Below are 17,058 nucleotides of genomic sequence, written 5' to 3' on the forward strand. Positions count from 1 at the left end.
AATTTGAACCAAAAACATAATTTTTTAAACAAAAGAAAGTTCCAAACACTTTGCAGGTGACTTAGGCTAAATGAAAGCAATAAGAGAGAGCTCTAAAGGATTGAGTAGACATTTCTACCACCCATAAAGAAGTTGTAAAATAATTATTATTAATTTTCATGTCATGTTGAGTCATGAGTTGGGTTATTGGATCATTATTAAATTATCATATATATTTGTTCATATTTAAACACTTACAAAATTAAGTTCAAATTTGTATTCATGAAAATCAATTTTGCGCACACAAAAAAAACTATTTTCAAAAGTCAAAAAGCCTAATTGTTTTGATGCAATAATTCTTAATCCAATCTATCTCTTCTTCATCTAACATCCAAATACACACTCATTATTATCATTCATTCTATTTTCAAATCCAATTCAACACACATTTCCAATCCCAACATCTTTATCATAAATTACATTTTTCATTCAATATAATTTAATTGATGTATTAAATTATTTTTCATCACCATATATATTATGTAAGCACCCACGTTAGATGTGATTCAACATCCATATGTATCCAACTTGGTGGGCACACCTTTTACAACATTAATAATAAATTATAATTGGAAAATATTGTCAAATGGATTTTATTTTTTATTTTTCTGTATTTTAAAGTGCATCCATCATACCAGATAGACGTTGTCATCCAATTCAACAAAGCCAGCCGCCTTAAGTTACCAGTCAATTTTGATACAAATATAATGACAAATTTATTTCAAAGATACTCTTTCTAGCGAAGAGAGTTAAAATACCTTACATATTTCGTATTTCTAAATTAAAACAACATAAAATAGTTGTATACTCCATAATTGCAGGCAGAGTACACGTATCTTCAACCTCTCCATTTCAAATCTTCTGGAAGCAGCAGTACAATGAAAATTCAGTTATATGAATCAATAGCACAGCCAAAGTCAATAAGGAACAAAAATAAAGCACACCCATATAAAATCTTACATTCAGTTTTAAAAATTGACTGATTTGGATTTTTTCATTTGAATATGATTAATTTTGTTTTTTTTTGAGCTTCCAGATGTTTTGGGTGTCTTCAATCCTCCTTTGGTTTTTTTAATTGTCTATATATTCAACATTGACTGCATGCGTTTTACTTTAATACCCGTGGATGAGATCAAACATACTCAACAATTTTTTTTTTTATAAGATAAACCTGGTTCAGTTATCAAGGTGTGTATCCCAAATTTGTGTTTTCTTGCAAGTTTGTTCAGCCTTCTCAAGAACTGCAAAACCACCGGATGTTTTGCTTTCTGTTTTTGATTGGAATAGAGCATCCAATTTGTAATCTGTATTGCACTTCTTCTTTGATAAGATTTTCGGCACAGATCACTAGGCTATGGTGATTTGCTTTCTAAAGATTTAGAAGGATGGTGCATATTAGATGGATGTCATGCCTCAGGGTGACTTATGTGCTGCTTGCCTTCTGTGCAGCACTTTTTTTTGGAGCTTTGAAAGGTAATTTTGTTTTTTGTTATGCTTTGAGAAACATTAGGTGTAAGGGCTGAATGAGCTTAGATGAAAGGTCTTATGGGAATCTATTCATCCTAAAATCACAGGGATCTGTAAAATAAGTTAAGAACATGTGTGCAAATTTTAAGGAATAAACTAGGTGAGTATTTTTAACATCAAAGCTTCCAATCATGCTCATGATCCATCATCAGGGTGATAAAAGTCTATTTACAGGCTTCTAAATGCACCCTTACTTTTTCAAATTCTTATATCTTTTCTCATTCTTTTGATAACCATTTATACTGTACTAGGGATATAGTTATGGGTATACCAGAGTAAACAGTGTAAATAAAACATACCTCCCATAGGGTTCTTTGGAATTCCTTCTTTGTCATTTCTAATGAGTCTTTTAGACTGCTCCAGTTTCCAAACTTTAATTAAATATCAGGTTCATGAATATCCTCTTGTTTTCCAATGAATTTCCTAATCAGCCTCATCCTAACATTATTCTTGCATTGCTTCTAGGGTCTGTCTAATGATTGTTGCAGATTATGTAAGTTCCCTTGTTCCTATCAGATGATGAATTAAAGAATACCCCCTTTTCCATTCGTTTCTTTCCCAGTCGAATTCATTGTGACATTTGTAATGACCAACTCTATGAAGAATGCACAAATCCAATCATGTGTTTTTAATAATGTCCTACGGCAATTCTGTGCCAGAGATTATCTCTTTTATTCCTTTTATTGTTCTATTTTTGTGAGGAGGACTCAACTGAAATAGAACTCTGATGGGAGCAGGAAAAAATTGCTGAACGCGCTAGTGAAACTAAACGCTGCTCTGTTGACAATCCAAGCCTTTCTGTTCAGATGGATGAGTCTGTTTTAGGTGATGCTGTTAAAAAGGCAGGAATCCTCTGTTTCTGATTGGATTATAATCGTTCGTCTTGCAGGGCTTTTAGTGGGTCCTATTGCAGCCTTGCTGCTTATAATAGGGAACACCAGCATCATTTTGGGCTTATTTCCTGCACACTTGGCATGGACAGGATACAGCATTGTAAAGTAAGTCTTATATTTTCCAGTTCTTTGATACTGTATTCAGAAGAAGGCAAAACATGAAGATTGTGAAAGAAGCTTCCATTATATACTGTTGCTCTTTAGACTAGCTAATCGATCATCTAACTGAAATATTGGTTGACACAGGACCCCTTTTTGTGCCTTTGGTCTCAAAATAATCATGTTAGTAGCTCTTCCGCTAGTAGGTTTCATGTGGTTGGCCATTGGCATTGGCGGAAGCTTATTGATTGGGGTGGGCTATGGCTTTTTCACTCCATGGATAGCAACTTTTGAGGCCTTCAGGCTGGAGACAGAACCTAGGAGGTTCATTCATTTTATAGTGGTGAGAATGCTCTAGCAGCATGTTTTGTATCCCTTACATACTTTTTAAACTTGTGTGCCTGATGAATTCCTTTCTTTACTTTTTAATCTTTTTATAGAGTTGCTTCTTTTCATAGGGTACTTTTGAGGACATTGTTTCTGCCTATATACGTCAATCATATTAAACCTAATTTGGTTATTTGTGGATGTACTATGTTTACAACTTTCAGTTTTGATTTATATCTGATAGACTTGGCCCAAGCAATTGGAGAGCTCCTAGCACTATTGCAAAACATGGTGAAGAAAACAAGTTCCTTTATCAGACATTATTGACGTTCTGTCCGGCATTTGTGCTTGGAATCAGGATGGGACATGGAGTACAATCAAAGGAAGTTGCACAGTAGTTCGGGATTTCTTAGATATGTCCTATCATTCCTACAATTCATACTTAAAGGAGTTACGTGAGAAAGAGTCAAGGACTTGTGATATGAGGTCAGTATTTTCTGTAAGAATCTGTTATCTGTATTTTCTGGAGTACTTTGCATGATTCAACTATTTTATTTCATTTTTGTTATGGATACTGGAAAAGAGCTCAAACCTGTGCCAGTGAGGGTAAAATGCTAAGGATTTGCCACTGGACCACAGCCATCAGGCACCGTGAATCAAATATTTACTAGGATATCTGTTAATCATTTTTCCTCACTCAGATGACACAAATTTAATGGTTGCAAATATTTGATTAGCTAAATGCCTATTTAATTAATTAGTTAGGACCTTTTCAATTTGATAAATGAATAAAATGGGATCCATCTTTTCCTCCAAGAAAAGGGTTTAAAAAAATATATAGCGAATCACCAAAACCACTCTTTCAGCAACACCCTTTTTCTCCATTTGTCTCCACCATGGTAGAGATGCAAGAATCAATAAGAAATCTTTTATACCTTCTCATTTAATAGAGTTTTTATTTTATTTACAAATGTAGAAACATCATTAATAATCTCAATTTTTAATGACATGTTAATTTTATTGGAGTTTCAAGGGACATATTTTGTATTTTTGTTGAATTTGGCTTAGATGTCCTTTTGATTTCATTCTTTTTTTCTAAGCTCCTCATTTGGTTTGATGGCATCACGCACAAGTTGATTGTATTCACTTTGTAAATTTTTGGTAGTGGCATCATTAAAGTTGATTGTAATCACTTTGTAAATTTTTTGTAGTGGCATCATTAAATTATGTAGCACGCACTACTAGTGACGTCATCTCAAGGTGCAAGAGTATCATCCAACTTCCAAGCTTTGAATGACACTTGAGAAGTTTCTATAGGTCCCATGCTGAATGTTAAATATTTTGAAATTTGATATCTCTTGGCATATTTTACATAGATTTTTTAAAATATATGTATGGTAGTTTTCAAACCAGAACAGGCTTTTAGATAAAGAAAGCCTACAGAAGACAATAATCTGATGGTGGTCCAGCTTTTCTGGACTATGGTGGAAAGACAGCCTCTTTTCAATGACAATGTCAATCAGTTAAGTGTAGAATCATTAAAATTGCGGCAAACCATTTGCAATAGAATGGATTGGTGCTGTTACTCAAATACTAAATTACTGCTTTAGATTAAATCTAATTGTATATTAAGGAAACATTGATATGTAGAAAAAATTAAAGGTAGACAGAAGTAATAGCCATTTCTCTGGTTGGAGGGATTGTATTAACATCAAAAGTTAAATGACTTGATTGTCCCTTTTCAAAGATAGCATATACTCAAAAAATGCATCCAAAGGAAGTGAGACTCAAAATTCAAGCGATCCAATGAGCTCAAGCTTGCATAGGATGTGTTGAACTAGTAGAGCTTCTAGGTTGAGTTGCTAATGATTAGCAACGTTCCTGAGACAGAAAAAAAAATGTTTCAATAGCTGAAAAATTTGTGGTGACACCTGAAATGTTGCATTTTTATGTTGAAAAATAATAGATATCCAAGTGCAAGTTGCATGCATAAGAAAATAATGAGTTAGTTTAACAAGACATAATATGGTCAAATTACAGCCACCCTATCATCAAAGCATGTCACTTATCACTATCCCTTGTTAGGAAGATAGCAACTTTCGTATGGAGCACTTATATGATGGGCTTTTAAAATGGGAAAAAAATACAGCAAATTAGATACTATATATATATAAATTTAAAATAATTTTTAAAATATGAAGAAAATGTTAAAGCTGACAATTCTCCCCCACCCCCTCTATTCATGGGATTGGAAGAATGAAGTCATTCTAACCCAAGAGATGGTATTCAATGTGAACACCCCTGCCCCCCGTCACCTGCTCACTAAAGGCTGGTATAACTGAATTTCAATGAAGCTGCTAGAGGAAATCTAGACCTGCAATGGGCAGGATGCATCATTAGGGATTTGAAGGGGAGTCTCATCCATACAAAATTGAAAGTACTGAAGGAAGGCACCAACAATGAGGCTTATTCACTAACCCAAGGCATAATATTCAATGGGAACCCCACCTGAAGGTTAGTATAAATTGAATATTGAAACTGCTAGAGGCACTCTAGGCCTATCATGGGCAGGATGCATCATTAGGGATTTGAAAGGGAATCTCATCCACACAAAATTTAAAAACTGAAGGCACCAACAACAAGGCTAAAGTGCAAGCAGATTGATGGAGATTCTACAGTAATCATTTGTGTAGCAACAATGACGGGCTTCTCAAATTGGAAAATTAATAACATACTGCAAGATGCACGGTCCTTGTTTGATTCCTTAATGAAATATTCTTTTCAACATGCTTATAGAGAGGTGAACAAGGAAGCAGGCTTCCTTGCTAATTTTGACATAGATCACCAAGATGATCTTAAAGTAAGCAACAAAGCCGAAGCTTGGGACTCTTTTGATTCAACACTTAACCTATAATTGAGTTCAAATCTTGATATTCATTCATATAACTATGACTTTAAGGCTCATTTTGTTAACTTTACGTGATAATAATGATTTGGCAATCATGATTTGAACATAGCGGCCCAAATGAATCTACAACCATTATACATGAGTAGTGGTACTCAACCCTTTAATGACTAATTTTCTGGCATGAGTGAATAATCACATATCTCTGATACAGGAGCAAGAGGCAAGAATAACAATTTGGGTTTTGTTTGTAAACCAAAATTCTTGAAGTGTTTTCTATTGCATCCTGAATTCTCTGAGCTAGTAGCCATGGACACACATGTCAAACCCATAGCAAAAAAGACATAGATAGCCATCCTTGGGGAAGTAACAGACCATAGATTGAATATAGTCCTAAAATCAAAGGTATAGTAATCTTCAGTGTTTAGTGGATTTTAGGAGAGGATTTCCTTGCAGCAATACTGTGCTAATACAGATATAGCCTCAATGTACTAGATTTAGGGGAAGAGAAGGAGGTGGTTTATGTTTTGACAGAGCCTTTCTTCAAAAGCAGCAGTTTAGGACGATTGAAGAAGGTCCTTGTCAATGGTATTCCTAGATGTGGCTTTCTCATGCCAAATCAACCACTCATGATCAAAGATGGTATCATAATGGGGCTTGGCTTCGTTTCTTCATAGTCCCGAGGCTCAGTCTGAGGTGGTTCAAAGAAAAAGTGCAGCAAAAACTGTGAAGTTTTTAAAGGTAGTTGCAGGTTTAGATCCATTGAGTATCGTTGATAGGGCCTTTCCTTTGGGCAAATGAACGCACTGACAGTTGCTCTTGCTGATCATAGTCAAGTTTCAAGTGGCCATGACAAGGCCTTTCTTTCTCTTTTAAATATAGTCTAGTTTTTTGTTGTTCAATAGCAAGTTGGTTGGATGGTGGAGGTGACCCTTAAGCACTTTTTTTGTTCCGTCATCCCCCTGAAGAACAATATATTTTATGTTTTACTAATTTTAGTTTATAGGTATGATCTCCTAGATCACAATTAACTGATAAAAGAAAAACATTTAAATCAAATCTTACTATTTTTTTCCATATATAGTGATATCAAAAAGCAATAAGTACATGTTTGAAGCGCAAGGTCAGGTTTGATTTTCATTACAAATAAAAAAAACCCTTACTGGTGAGAACAGCTTCTATGCAATATGACTAAATGAAACAAAAAGGACAAAAGAGCGCATAGTCTATAATAAGCAAAGAGTCGTAATTTAAAAATCTACATAGACATTAAGTGTTAAACAAAACTAAATCATTTGCCTTCTAACCTATATGCATTTTGGTATCTTCAAAACAATAGTTTACACAGTGTCTCAAGCAAAGCTCCAGTCCACATCACCCAGGGCCACTAAACCAATAACTCCTTTCAGAAACATCAATATTTTTCCAACCTTTCTCCTTTGATTTGATTCATTTCACTCTTCTCTTGTGCTGGTGAAGGGGATCCATGCATATTAGTGACTCCTTGCACTAGCGAGGGAGCATTAGGAAACATGAATCCTTTCCCCAACGATGCGTTGCCAAGGTGGAGTCAAGCCCACCCAGAGATTTCTTTTTGATCAAAACCTTTACCATGATACGTAATTCCTATTCTATACCCAAGTCCGGCAGAATCCCAACAAGCATCAACACAAAATCAAAGTTTACCTTGTATGTGTAATCAATTAACATAAATTCATCTTTGAGCATCCATTGGATGGCAAGAATGGTGATTTCCACTTTGGGCTTGAAAATCGAATCTTATAATTAAAAATCTGTAAAGAAAAAAATAATTTGTAATTGTATCCCATTCTAATAACCTTACCTCCTTTTTTAATTTTTCTAAATTAAAATTGTTTCATAATTTTTTTTCTAAATCAATGTAACTTTTTTCAAATCTAAATTAAAATAAACTTCTATAATTTTCTAAATTATTTTTTTTGAATTTGGGAATGAAGAATTGTTTTTGATCTAACTGTGTAAGAAGAGAAAATTGCTGTTTAACTTTTATGCAGGTAGCAAGAATTTTGTTAAAAAAAGAAGGAATATAGGCCTTGTATGGTCATATTTATGACCTTACTTGCTGGCTACTCCTATTGACTGATGCAATTCACACTATATCATGATTTTTTCACTCAGCAATCTGGTGGTTAATTTTACCAAAGGCAAATGGACAAGATCACATGAAATCAGGCATCTATGCAGAAACACAATTATAAGTTAGGACTCAATTGATTTATACTGTAATTCCAATACTGAAGGTAAATCAGCGAGAAGGCAGCCTATGTTGCCTTTATTGAAGTTCTTTGGTTATTCTTTATGTGCTCAACTTCAAATCCTTCCAACGAGCACTTACAACAGTGATTACACAAGGAGTTTTACAATATTCATTTCAATCATCATTGGAATGAGTTAACACCCAAGTTTGATTAAATATTTAGTCTTACAAGGATTTGAATTGATGACCAAGTGTCCGTCCTCATGAATACTTTCTATCATTATGCCAATACAATAAATAGTAGTTCCTGTGGATACCATTTAAATATCAATGATGATGCGGTATGCAATAATTTGGCAAAATTAAGTAAATTCCTTTTCTATTATTAGGTAAGATGCCCAACATGCCAAGGTATATAAGAGTCCAATATAGACCAAAGAGTTTCTGAAGAGACATGCAATACACCAGAAGTTTTGGGAAACAAGATACAAACCTACTTGGAAGCGTCATTGACACAATTCTCAAAACTTAAATGTAGAGCCCTAAAATCCTTAATGAAGATGAGGAAGGACCATAGGTTGCATGCTCAGATGAAGCAGCACCACAAGGGATATAGGTTGAGAATGTTCATGCAGATGGAGTCCTTGAGGATGAAAGTGATGCTCCATGTTTAAATTTAGAGCGAGAGAGGGAAGATCTGGATATGGAAAATATCCTGCCACACTTTGAGAATGAAGAGGTGGAGTTAGATCTGAATGATGAGCAGAAAGAGGAGCAGCAAGCTGGAAAAACAGAGGAAGAAGAGAAAATTGTGAAGAAATAATGAAATTCAATTTAGTGAAGAAGTTGAAGTTTAGAATGATGATGGAAATAACTTCCAAAACCTTGGACTTAAAAGCCTTCATCATCCTTCAATATTTGACATTTTTTCTTATTGGTAATCTGATAAGAGAATTTGAAATACATTTCAGTCTTGGTCTGCAATCTATCATTTTTCTCCTTCAGCTGTTCTCTTTCATCCTGATGATGGTTCAGGCAGTGTGACCCGAAACGTCGATGCAAAAATTCTTACATAGTTGAATCCAGAAATATATTGCAATCAATAGCATGGACTGTGGAAATTTGATAAATTTGATGAATTGTCCTACTTGTTATTAGAAGGAAGCTTATGAAAAATTGATGACAGGAAGGAAACAGAAGAAATTCCATATAAGAACTTCTGACCTAGTTCTGAGTATCCAAGAATGAAATATGGAGCCACTACAAGTCGTTGGGTAGGAAGAGTATTATAGAAAGTTAATCACTTAAGATGTTTGGGGTTGGAACTCAAGATCATTCTAACAGTGACAACTTGCAGACAATACGTTTCAAATTTTCTTTAGTATTTTAGCTATTTATTTAATCATGATTTTGGCACCAATCGCACCTTAATTTAAGTGTGTAGTCCCCAAACCAAATTTTGCATAGATTTGATCTATGAAATATCCAAGAAATGAATTTTCTTTTTGATGAAATAGAAAAATGAAATGAAATATTATTTGAATGTTCTGTTTTAAATCTTGATCACTGGGCAATGTCTTTTCATGGTTTTAAAGCTATGGGACATGTCCTTGGGGATTTCTGCTCGTGTCCCTATACCAAGGATGTCTCAGGGACAGGGACAGCTTGGGGCATTTCCTCAGGTCTGGCAATCTGAACAATATATGCTTCAAACAACTTATTGTGGTTTTAAATTTTCAATGCAGGTATATAGATGAACCATTCACAAGAATGCATCTAACGTTTGGTAACATGAAGATTGTTGTGTTTTGAGGATTCTATAATGTATATGTCAATATGATGAATGATTCTATCATGTATATATTTATTTATATAGCCGTCCCCAAAAATGGCCTCAAAATATCCTGTCCCTGAAATGCATCCCCTCACCCCTGCATCTCCACATCCCTGAAATGGCCTCCCCTCATCCCTGAAATGCATCCCCTCATCCCTGCATCTCCACATCTCAGAAACTTGGTGGAACATAGTTTTAAAGCTAATATATAGCACACTTTCTACAAATGTTGCAGCTTTACTTTTTTTGTGAGCATCAGCTTTCTATCAAGATTACATGCATGCATCTCTGTGGTGGGATCATCAAGCTTTGGGGGCAAAGGTTCCCAAGGTGGAGGGCAGGTTGTGTACTTGAACACAACATATTTTGTGATTTAACGTCAATGAACTATTTTCTATGAAGCTCCTTCCATGTGTCATGCAGCCTAGGTAGCTATTGAGAAGTGGTTAGAGATTCATAACCTTCTTTTGTTATAAATAAGGATTCTTCCCTCATTTGTGTATCAATTTATATCAAAGTTGCATACTATATTGGATATGGATATGACGAATTTTCAAGACTCCTTGATACAGATAGAGCTAGATATTACAATTATAAGAACTTACATATATTCAATTATTTATACATCTAAAAGTATAGGACACTGCTTTTGCTATTTTAATTTATAACATTGTCTTTAGTGACACAAATACGTGTTATTGTGTATAAACATTTTTTCCGTGTTTTAATTTTCAGTTTTATAATGTTTTTTCATAAACCCTAAGTTAGATACAGCATTGGGCGGTGTGGTAATCATATCCAGATGTATTGATATGGCCCAAATATGGACTGTATATAGGTACTATGGATATGGTATTTGTGCCATAGCTAGGAGTGTATACCGTGTCTGATATGCAGATACATGTATCTAGACAGTGGAGGGGAAGTATCGGACAACTCTGTATTATAGCAATATTATTCTATATGTTTATCATATTTGTTAGAGAAAGAATGAATTCTCTCAACTAGAGCTTGCGGGTGTGAGTGTAGGTGCCCCAATTTATCTATTCGATGTAGTTGTGCTTCCAATGGTTGTAAGCATCCTATAGCTACCTTTATTGTGCACTTTAAAGTGCTTATGAATATAAATATGTTCAAAGTACAGTTGGATGTACTGAATGCAATTTGAACATATTAAGAGTGGGGATACATTAATTTCCTCTTGTTCTTAGTGACAAAATCTTTACGTGGGAAAACTAGGCCAAATCTGCGTCTCTTTAACAGGTATAAAATTGGGGAATTAGGACAAGATTAAGAGATGTTAGATCAAATGGAAGATAAGTATACCCGTTTTATATTGAGTTCTTGGCTCTTTGCTAACTAAGCATAGTTTACTTTTCATCATTTTATCTGATGTACCTAATGGGATATCCCATGTGGATGAGATAACAAATGGTATGACAGACTTTTTGGTCAGGAAAGTTTGCAGAATTGTTCTGGAATAGAATGTCACTGGATATGTAACTCCTCTTTGTTAGACCTCTATGATGGAAGAGGTACATTTTGAGTGATTTATAGATGATCAAGCAACACAGATTTAAACAAAATAAATAGATTTTGGAAGGACCTTTTTGGACCTGTATCTTATTTATTTTGGTATTTCTTGAGTGCTTTATAAACAATTCGCTCTTAAAACTTTACCTAGGAGAGTTGTCTGCCTATAAAAGGCACCTAGCGACTAAGGATTTAATCATTTAACCAAAATAAATGGATTTTGGAAGGATCTTCTTGGTTTTGAGTTCGGTTCTTAGACAGATATGTCAATCAATCTCAACTGTATTTGGGAGAGATCTATAATAATCATTGCTAAGCCGTTTCATTTACTTGCTTGTGTAATTATATTGTGCTATGGTACAATATTGAATGGATTCTATGAGAATAAATAAAAGAAAACAAATATGACTCTCATCTCCCTTACAAACAGGGATTAGTGTAGGATAGTAGAAGGCTTTTTGTAATGATTGCAAAATCATTGCCTAGCAGATCTAGGAAACGTGAAGTATTGATTTTGTGTTTTTTTGTATTTAATATTTTAAATCTAGAATGAGAAGTTCAGAAAGATAAGAAATATGGTTTGGTAAAAGCAATGATTAAGAAAACAATGTTCTTATAAGATTTTGTGATGGGTAACAACATTACGTTTTCTTGATAAAATTGGCAGGGAAAGGTTGTGTTGGAACTTGGAACATTGTGTATAAACTTAAAGTACAAGTTTGTTTGATAATCTATGAATAAGACAAGTTTTGTTTTTCATATTCTTTATACAATGTAGGAAACCTACATGGGTGTACGCATAATGCATATTTCTCTTAAAATAATGTAGGTTGATGGAAGTACCTGCTTGCATTGTGGTGGGCTTGATGGGAATTATAGTCGATGTGCCTCTCTTCACTGTTGTTGCTATAAGCAAGAGCCCTTACCTGCTTCTTAGAGGTTGGCAGCGTTTACTATCTGATCTAATAAGCAGAGAAGGGCCCTTCTTTGAAACTGCTTGTGTGCCCATAGCTGGCATTGTCATTCTTCTCTGGCCGCTTCTTGTGATTGGGAGTATCCTATTATCCATCTTCTCCAGCTTTTTTGTCGGATTGTATGGGGCAGTTATTGTTTATCAGGTTGCTATCTGCCTCCATATATTTCACTTATGCAACTAGATGTTTGAAATGAGTGATAAGTGGTGCTCCTGACTGCCCATCACTGTTTCTATGATTTCTGATTATTGATTTCCAGAAATCATATTTATCAAAAAAAGCTTCATTTGATTTGATGATTAATTGGCTTCTAAAGTTATTAAATTTGACAATGAAATCAGGAAAGCTCTTTCTTGCGGGGCATGGCTTACACTATTGCCATGGTAGCAGATTTTGATGAATATACTAATGATCTTCTATATCTGCGGGAGGGGTCCTGTTTTCCAAGGTATATTCATTTTTTTTTTGTGCACCACGGTTAATTTTTTTCTTCCGAGAAGAAATTACTAGTGGTAACTTGACCATTTATTGCATCTGAAAGACCACATACATACTTGGATGTCTCAATTTTAGACATGTGATTTCGATTGCATCATCTGTATGGCAATAAAATTCTGTTGTTCCCGCAGCCAGGCCCAACTACAGAAAGAAGAAAATTTCAAAGTCCTTGGAGCCATCAACAAAATTTGGCCATTCTTCAGAGGTTTCAGTTAATTCTCAATTCTTTCGAAGGGCTAATGCTACTGCTGAGCATGAGATTGTACCTAACCTTACTGCTTCAAGGTCAATCAGAGAAACAATTCAGGAAGTGAAAATGGTTCAGGTACTCTCCAACTTGGAGTAATTTAATTCACAAGTTTTTTATTTTCTAAAGTCTTGGGGAATTGCCATTGCAAATGAAGAATCTCAGTTTTAAGTTGACAGAGTGAAATGCAAGACAAACAAATAAATAAATCAATAGTTGCAGACTAAGTCACAGGATACGGCGATTTTCAAGGATGAGGTTCGAATTTAATCGAATTTCCTCGATAAAGCACTGCTATCTGTCTCTAAACACAACTCAGCTGGTCGTGGGTATTCTTTGTATATGCTTTGTATCTATTGGGTCATGGGTGTCTGCAACTGCTGGGTCGCCCTCGGATTTTCTCCAACAAGGGTTGCTATTCTGATAATTTATTAGAAGTATGCATATATTTAAAAATAAACAAAATTATCGAAAGCGAATTTTATCCGATTTTTTTTTTTGAATTTTTCCCTTGTCGAATTTCATCCGATTTTCATGGCTGTCGAATTCGAATTCGAATTCGAACCTTGTGACTTAGGTTGCAGACACCATTAGAGTTCAAGCTTTTTTGAGATTATTAATTATTTCTACAGATATTCATTTGCAAACTATATATCTGGACATCACAGTGGGAAAATTAAGTGGATTTAACACGGTGATATCCAGATAAATATATTGAAAACCGTTAAAGCATTTGTGAGACATGTTAAGCATTTTGGCTTTAAGATACAAATTTAGCTTTAGTTAATTTACAAAAAAAATTACTGGATAAATGCTCCTGGAAAATGCATTGATTTTCCCACAAGAATATTATCTGAGCATATGCCAGCTTTCTACTCTGTGTGTTTCTCATCCATGAGGATCTGTGACAGGTATGGGAAGGCATTATGAAAAATTGTGAGATGAGGGGCAAAGAACTTGTGGATCTAAATTTTATAACAGCTGCAGATTGTGAGGAATGGATTCGTTCGAGCACAAATGTCAAATGCACAATTATTGGTGTTGGGCTTCCGTCTTATAGCATGTTCTTTGGCCTTCTCCATAGCATAAGAGCTGGAACAGTTGGACTTCTGATGGGTAGGAGCAATGTTCCATTGATTGCCACTTATCATGTTTAATAATCTCTCTTCTCTTTGTGCTTTTTATTGTCTTCTACAATCATACATGTTTTTTACTTAAAAAAAAAAAAAAGTTTCTCATCTTAAAGATCCTTTGCACACAAAATCAAGGTATCTAGAGTGGCGAACATCATTTATGAAGGTAGTACTCTAATTTCATGGGAGCATAAAAAGGCCACAATTATTTCCTGTTGTGTTTTACAGTTGATGGAACAGAAGTCACCTACTTCAATCGTCCAAAGGATCGTATTATGGACTGGTTTTTTCATCCAATAATTGTCTTAAAAGATCAGATTGAAGCCGCTAAGATAATAGATAGTGAATTACGGTTTCTAGAGAAGCTGATACTGATGTCTGGTGGCAACTTAGAGCGTATAGAAGCATGGGATAATGGAGCTATTGCTCCAGACAATGCCATGAGAAATGGGGAGATACAAGCTATCAGCAGAAGGTATATCTCGATTCATATTGTTTGGATAAGCTATTTTTTTTAAACAAATTATTATTCCCAGCTTCTCTTCTTGAAAAGTGGTCCATTCTCTCTAGACTTTTCTCATTTTCTGTAGGAACACCTTGCTGCAGCACATGGTGTTCATCGCAATGCTTTTTTTAGGTGTATTCTATTTTTATTGCATTACTTTGTTTGAGGCTTTACACCTTTCAATAAACCTTATTTGTTACTCTATTGGTAAGAATTCTTTTAGGGGCTCCCCTATTGGCTATCTTTATCAACCAAACTTCTGAGTCCCACTGCCCTACTGTCGTCATTTATGGACATTAATATGATTTTTCATTTTTCCCTTTCTTTCTAATTGTTTCTGATTTCTTGGTTCCCTCAATTGACTACTTGTAGGTTACAAGGGCTGGTGAGAAATATGTCCAGATATCCAACATATCGGAGACGCTACCAGCAGGTTGTAAAGGCCCTCCTCGTTTATGCAAGAGAAAAGGAATGTGGCACAAAAACACGAAAAACTGGCAGCACCAGAGGCTCCCGGAAAGAGGAGTCATCTCAGCATTTTACATCCATTGAGATCACTTCAATTGTTTAGAATTCAAATGCTGTTTGAGATGACTTTCGTCTGTTCAAACATTGGTCCTGCTTTTTCTGAATTCAAGCCAAGCTTCTCTCCAGAGTCCATACGGAAGCTTGTTAAATAGATGCCAAAAATGTACAAAGTTCAGTTCCAGTGATCATTTAAGGCTGATTGGTGCATGGGTGATTTCTAAGGGTTGATCTTGGATTAAGAATTTTTTGACTGTTATTTATTTGTCTGTTGTAAACGTGTGTTGACAATTGTTGTTGTTAGTTGCTTATGGTTTTAATATAGGTTTAGTACTCAGTATTTATTAAAATCACACGTTTATAGAATTCTATCAGTTGTGGTTAGATGAACAGGGAAAGCCCTGTAACAAATTAAAAAGTAAATCTTACCAATTGTTTGAGAGTTATGGAGGTCCTAAGCTTGATAACCACTTGCTATTGTAATTATATGGGGTTTTGGATAGAATGAGAAGAGTCTTCTCATTCTGACCGAGTTCTCGCAGTCACTTATTTGCTGTTTGGTGAGCTGGGAAATTGTATACTTTGTAGAAATAAAATGGAAGAAGCTATTTTTCTTTTTCTTTCTTTTGATGGCTAGTTTCATTCTCTTTGCAATCCTAGTTGAGACCTACACATGATTATATGATCCAACCTTGATGAAGAATTTGGAAGGATGAGAATTTTAAATTTGTACTTCACTCTTCAGTGTGATCTTATGACAACTAGGTTCAAATGAAAAATATCTTTAGAAGACAATTTTCACAAAAATCTTTGATAATGCGAACTCATAGAGGTGAAGTACCTTCGCTCCACGTCAAATATAAGTAATACACCAGTAATCAGAAATTTTGCTTTCTAGAGCAAACAAAGGGAAGGTGTAGTGATGCCTATTGATAGTAGAAATGGAATTTATTTGAAGTTTAACATGCATTTATAAGTGTTCTCGCATTTCACAAACATCATATATGAATAGAAAGCCAAAACCCCGAGGAGGAATGTTTTTGTCAATGATTAATGTCGAGTATTATCCACATGAGCTCTTAGATTTGTTAACAGTAGAATTATGCTTTCCTATTTGCTATTTTAATTTTTTATTCATGAGCATCCTTTTTTGTTTTCTTTAAATGCTAATAATTTAGATTCACTTCTGGACAATCTAAAGATTCCTTAATTTTAGTGATGAATGCTAGAAAATATTCTTCGTATATTGCAAAGGAATATAATTTCAAGGAAAATTTATAACAGCATGAATTTGATAGATGTCACAAGCATAAAAAGTTGATGAAAGTCCTTTTGAAAATAATGACTGGAAATCATGCAATAAGAGAAAGAACCAGTCGCCACAGATGGAGAAGAAGACTATTTTGAAACAGGTAATAAGAGTATAAGAATAAATATGTACAGCTATATAGTGATTGAACATAGTCACACTGAGTTGTGAAAAAGACTTTATCCTTGAACCTGGATTTCCCTGTTCATTATGGAAAGAACCAAGCCTCATATCAATGTTGCTAAAAATTATAGAAAAACATGAATGTTGTCAGTATCCATGCTTATGGTTTTAATACAAAGTATCCATAAGAAATTGACAACTAAATGACAAAATACTTTTAATTCTTTCTTTTAAGGTAGCTTAAAAGAAGGCTGACCAATCTATCTAAAGAATAAACTAAAAGAACATTTCTACCACCTAGAGCCCACAAAACAAAGACTTGTTAGCTTGTCAAGAGGAAATACACAATAT

General features: G+C 34.6%; 1 protein-coding gene across 1 annotated transcript; it reads left to right on the top strand.

Moving 5' to 3' along the window:
• Positions 1 to 627: 627 nt before the first annotated feature.
• On the top strand, positions 628 to 15,894 carry LOC131068470 (uncharacterized membrane protein At3g27390). The gene is made up of 10 exons (XM_058003651.2): positions 628 to 1,512; positions 2,456 to 2,564; positions 2,706 to 2,901; positions 3,244 to 3,371; positions 12,223 to 12,511; positions 12,709 to 12,815; positions 13,001 to 13,190; positions 14,024 to 14,228; positions 14,474 to 14,720; positions 15,123 to 15,894. Exons 1-10 carry the CDS (start codon positions 1,425 to 1,427, stop codon positions 15,319 to 15,321), a joined length of 1,758 nt encoding a protein of 585 aa, XP_057859634.1. The 5' UTR covers positions 628 to 1,424; the 3' UTR covers positions 15,322 to 15,894.
• Positions 15,895 to 17,058: the final 1,164 nt, after the last annotated feature.

The sequence above is a fragment of the Cryptomeria japonica genome, chromosome 3, assembly GCF_030272615.1.
Source record: "Cryptomeria japonica chromosome 3, Sugi_1.0, whole genome shotgun sequence".
NCBI classification, from domain to species: Eukaryota; Viridiplantae; Streptophyta; class Pinopsida; order Cupressales; family Cupressaceae; genus Cryptomeria; species Cryptomeria japonica.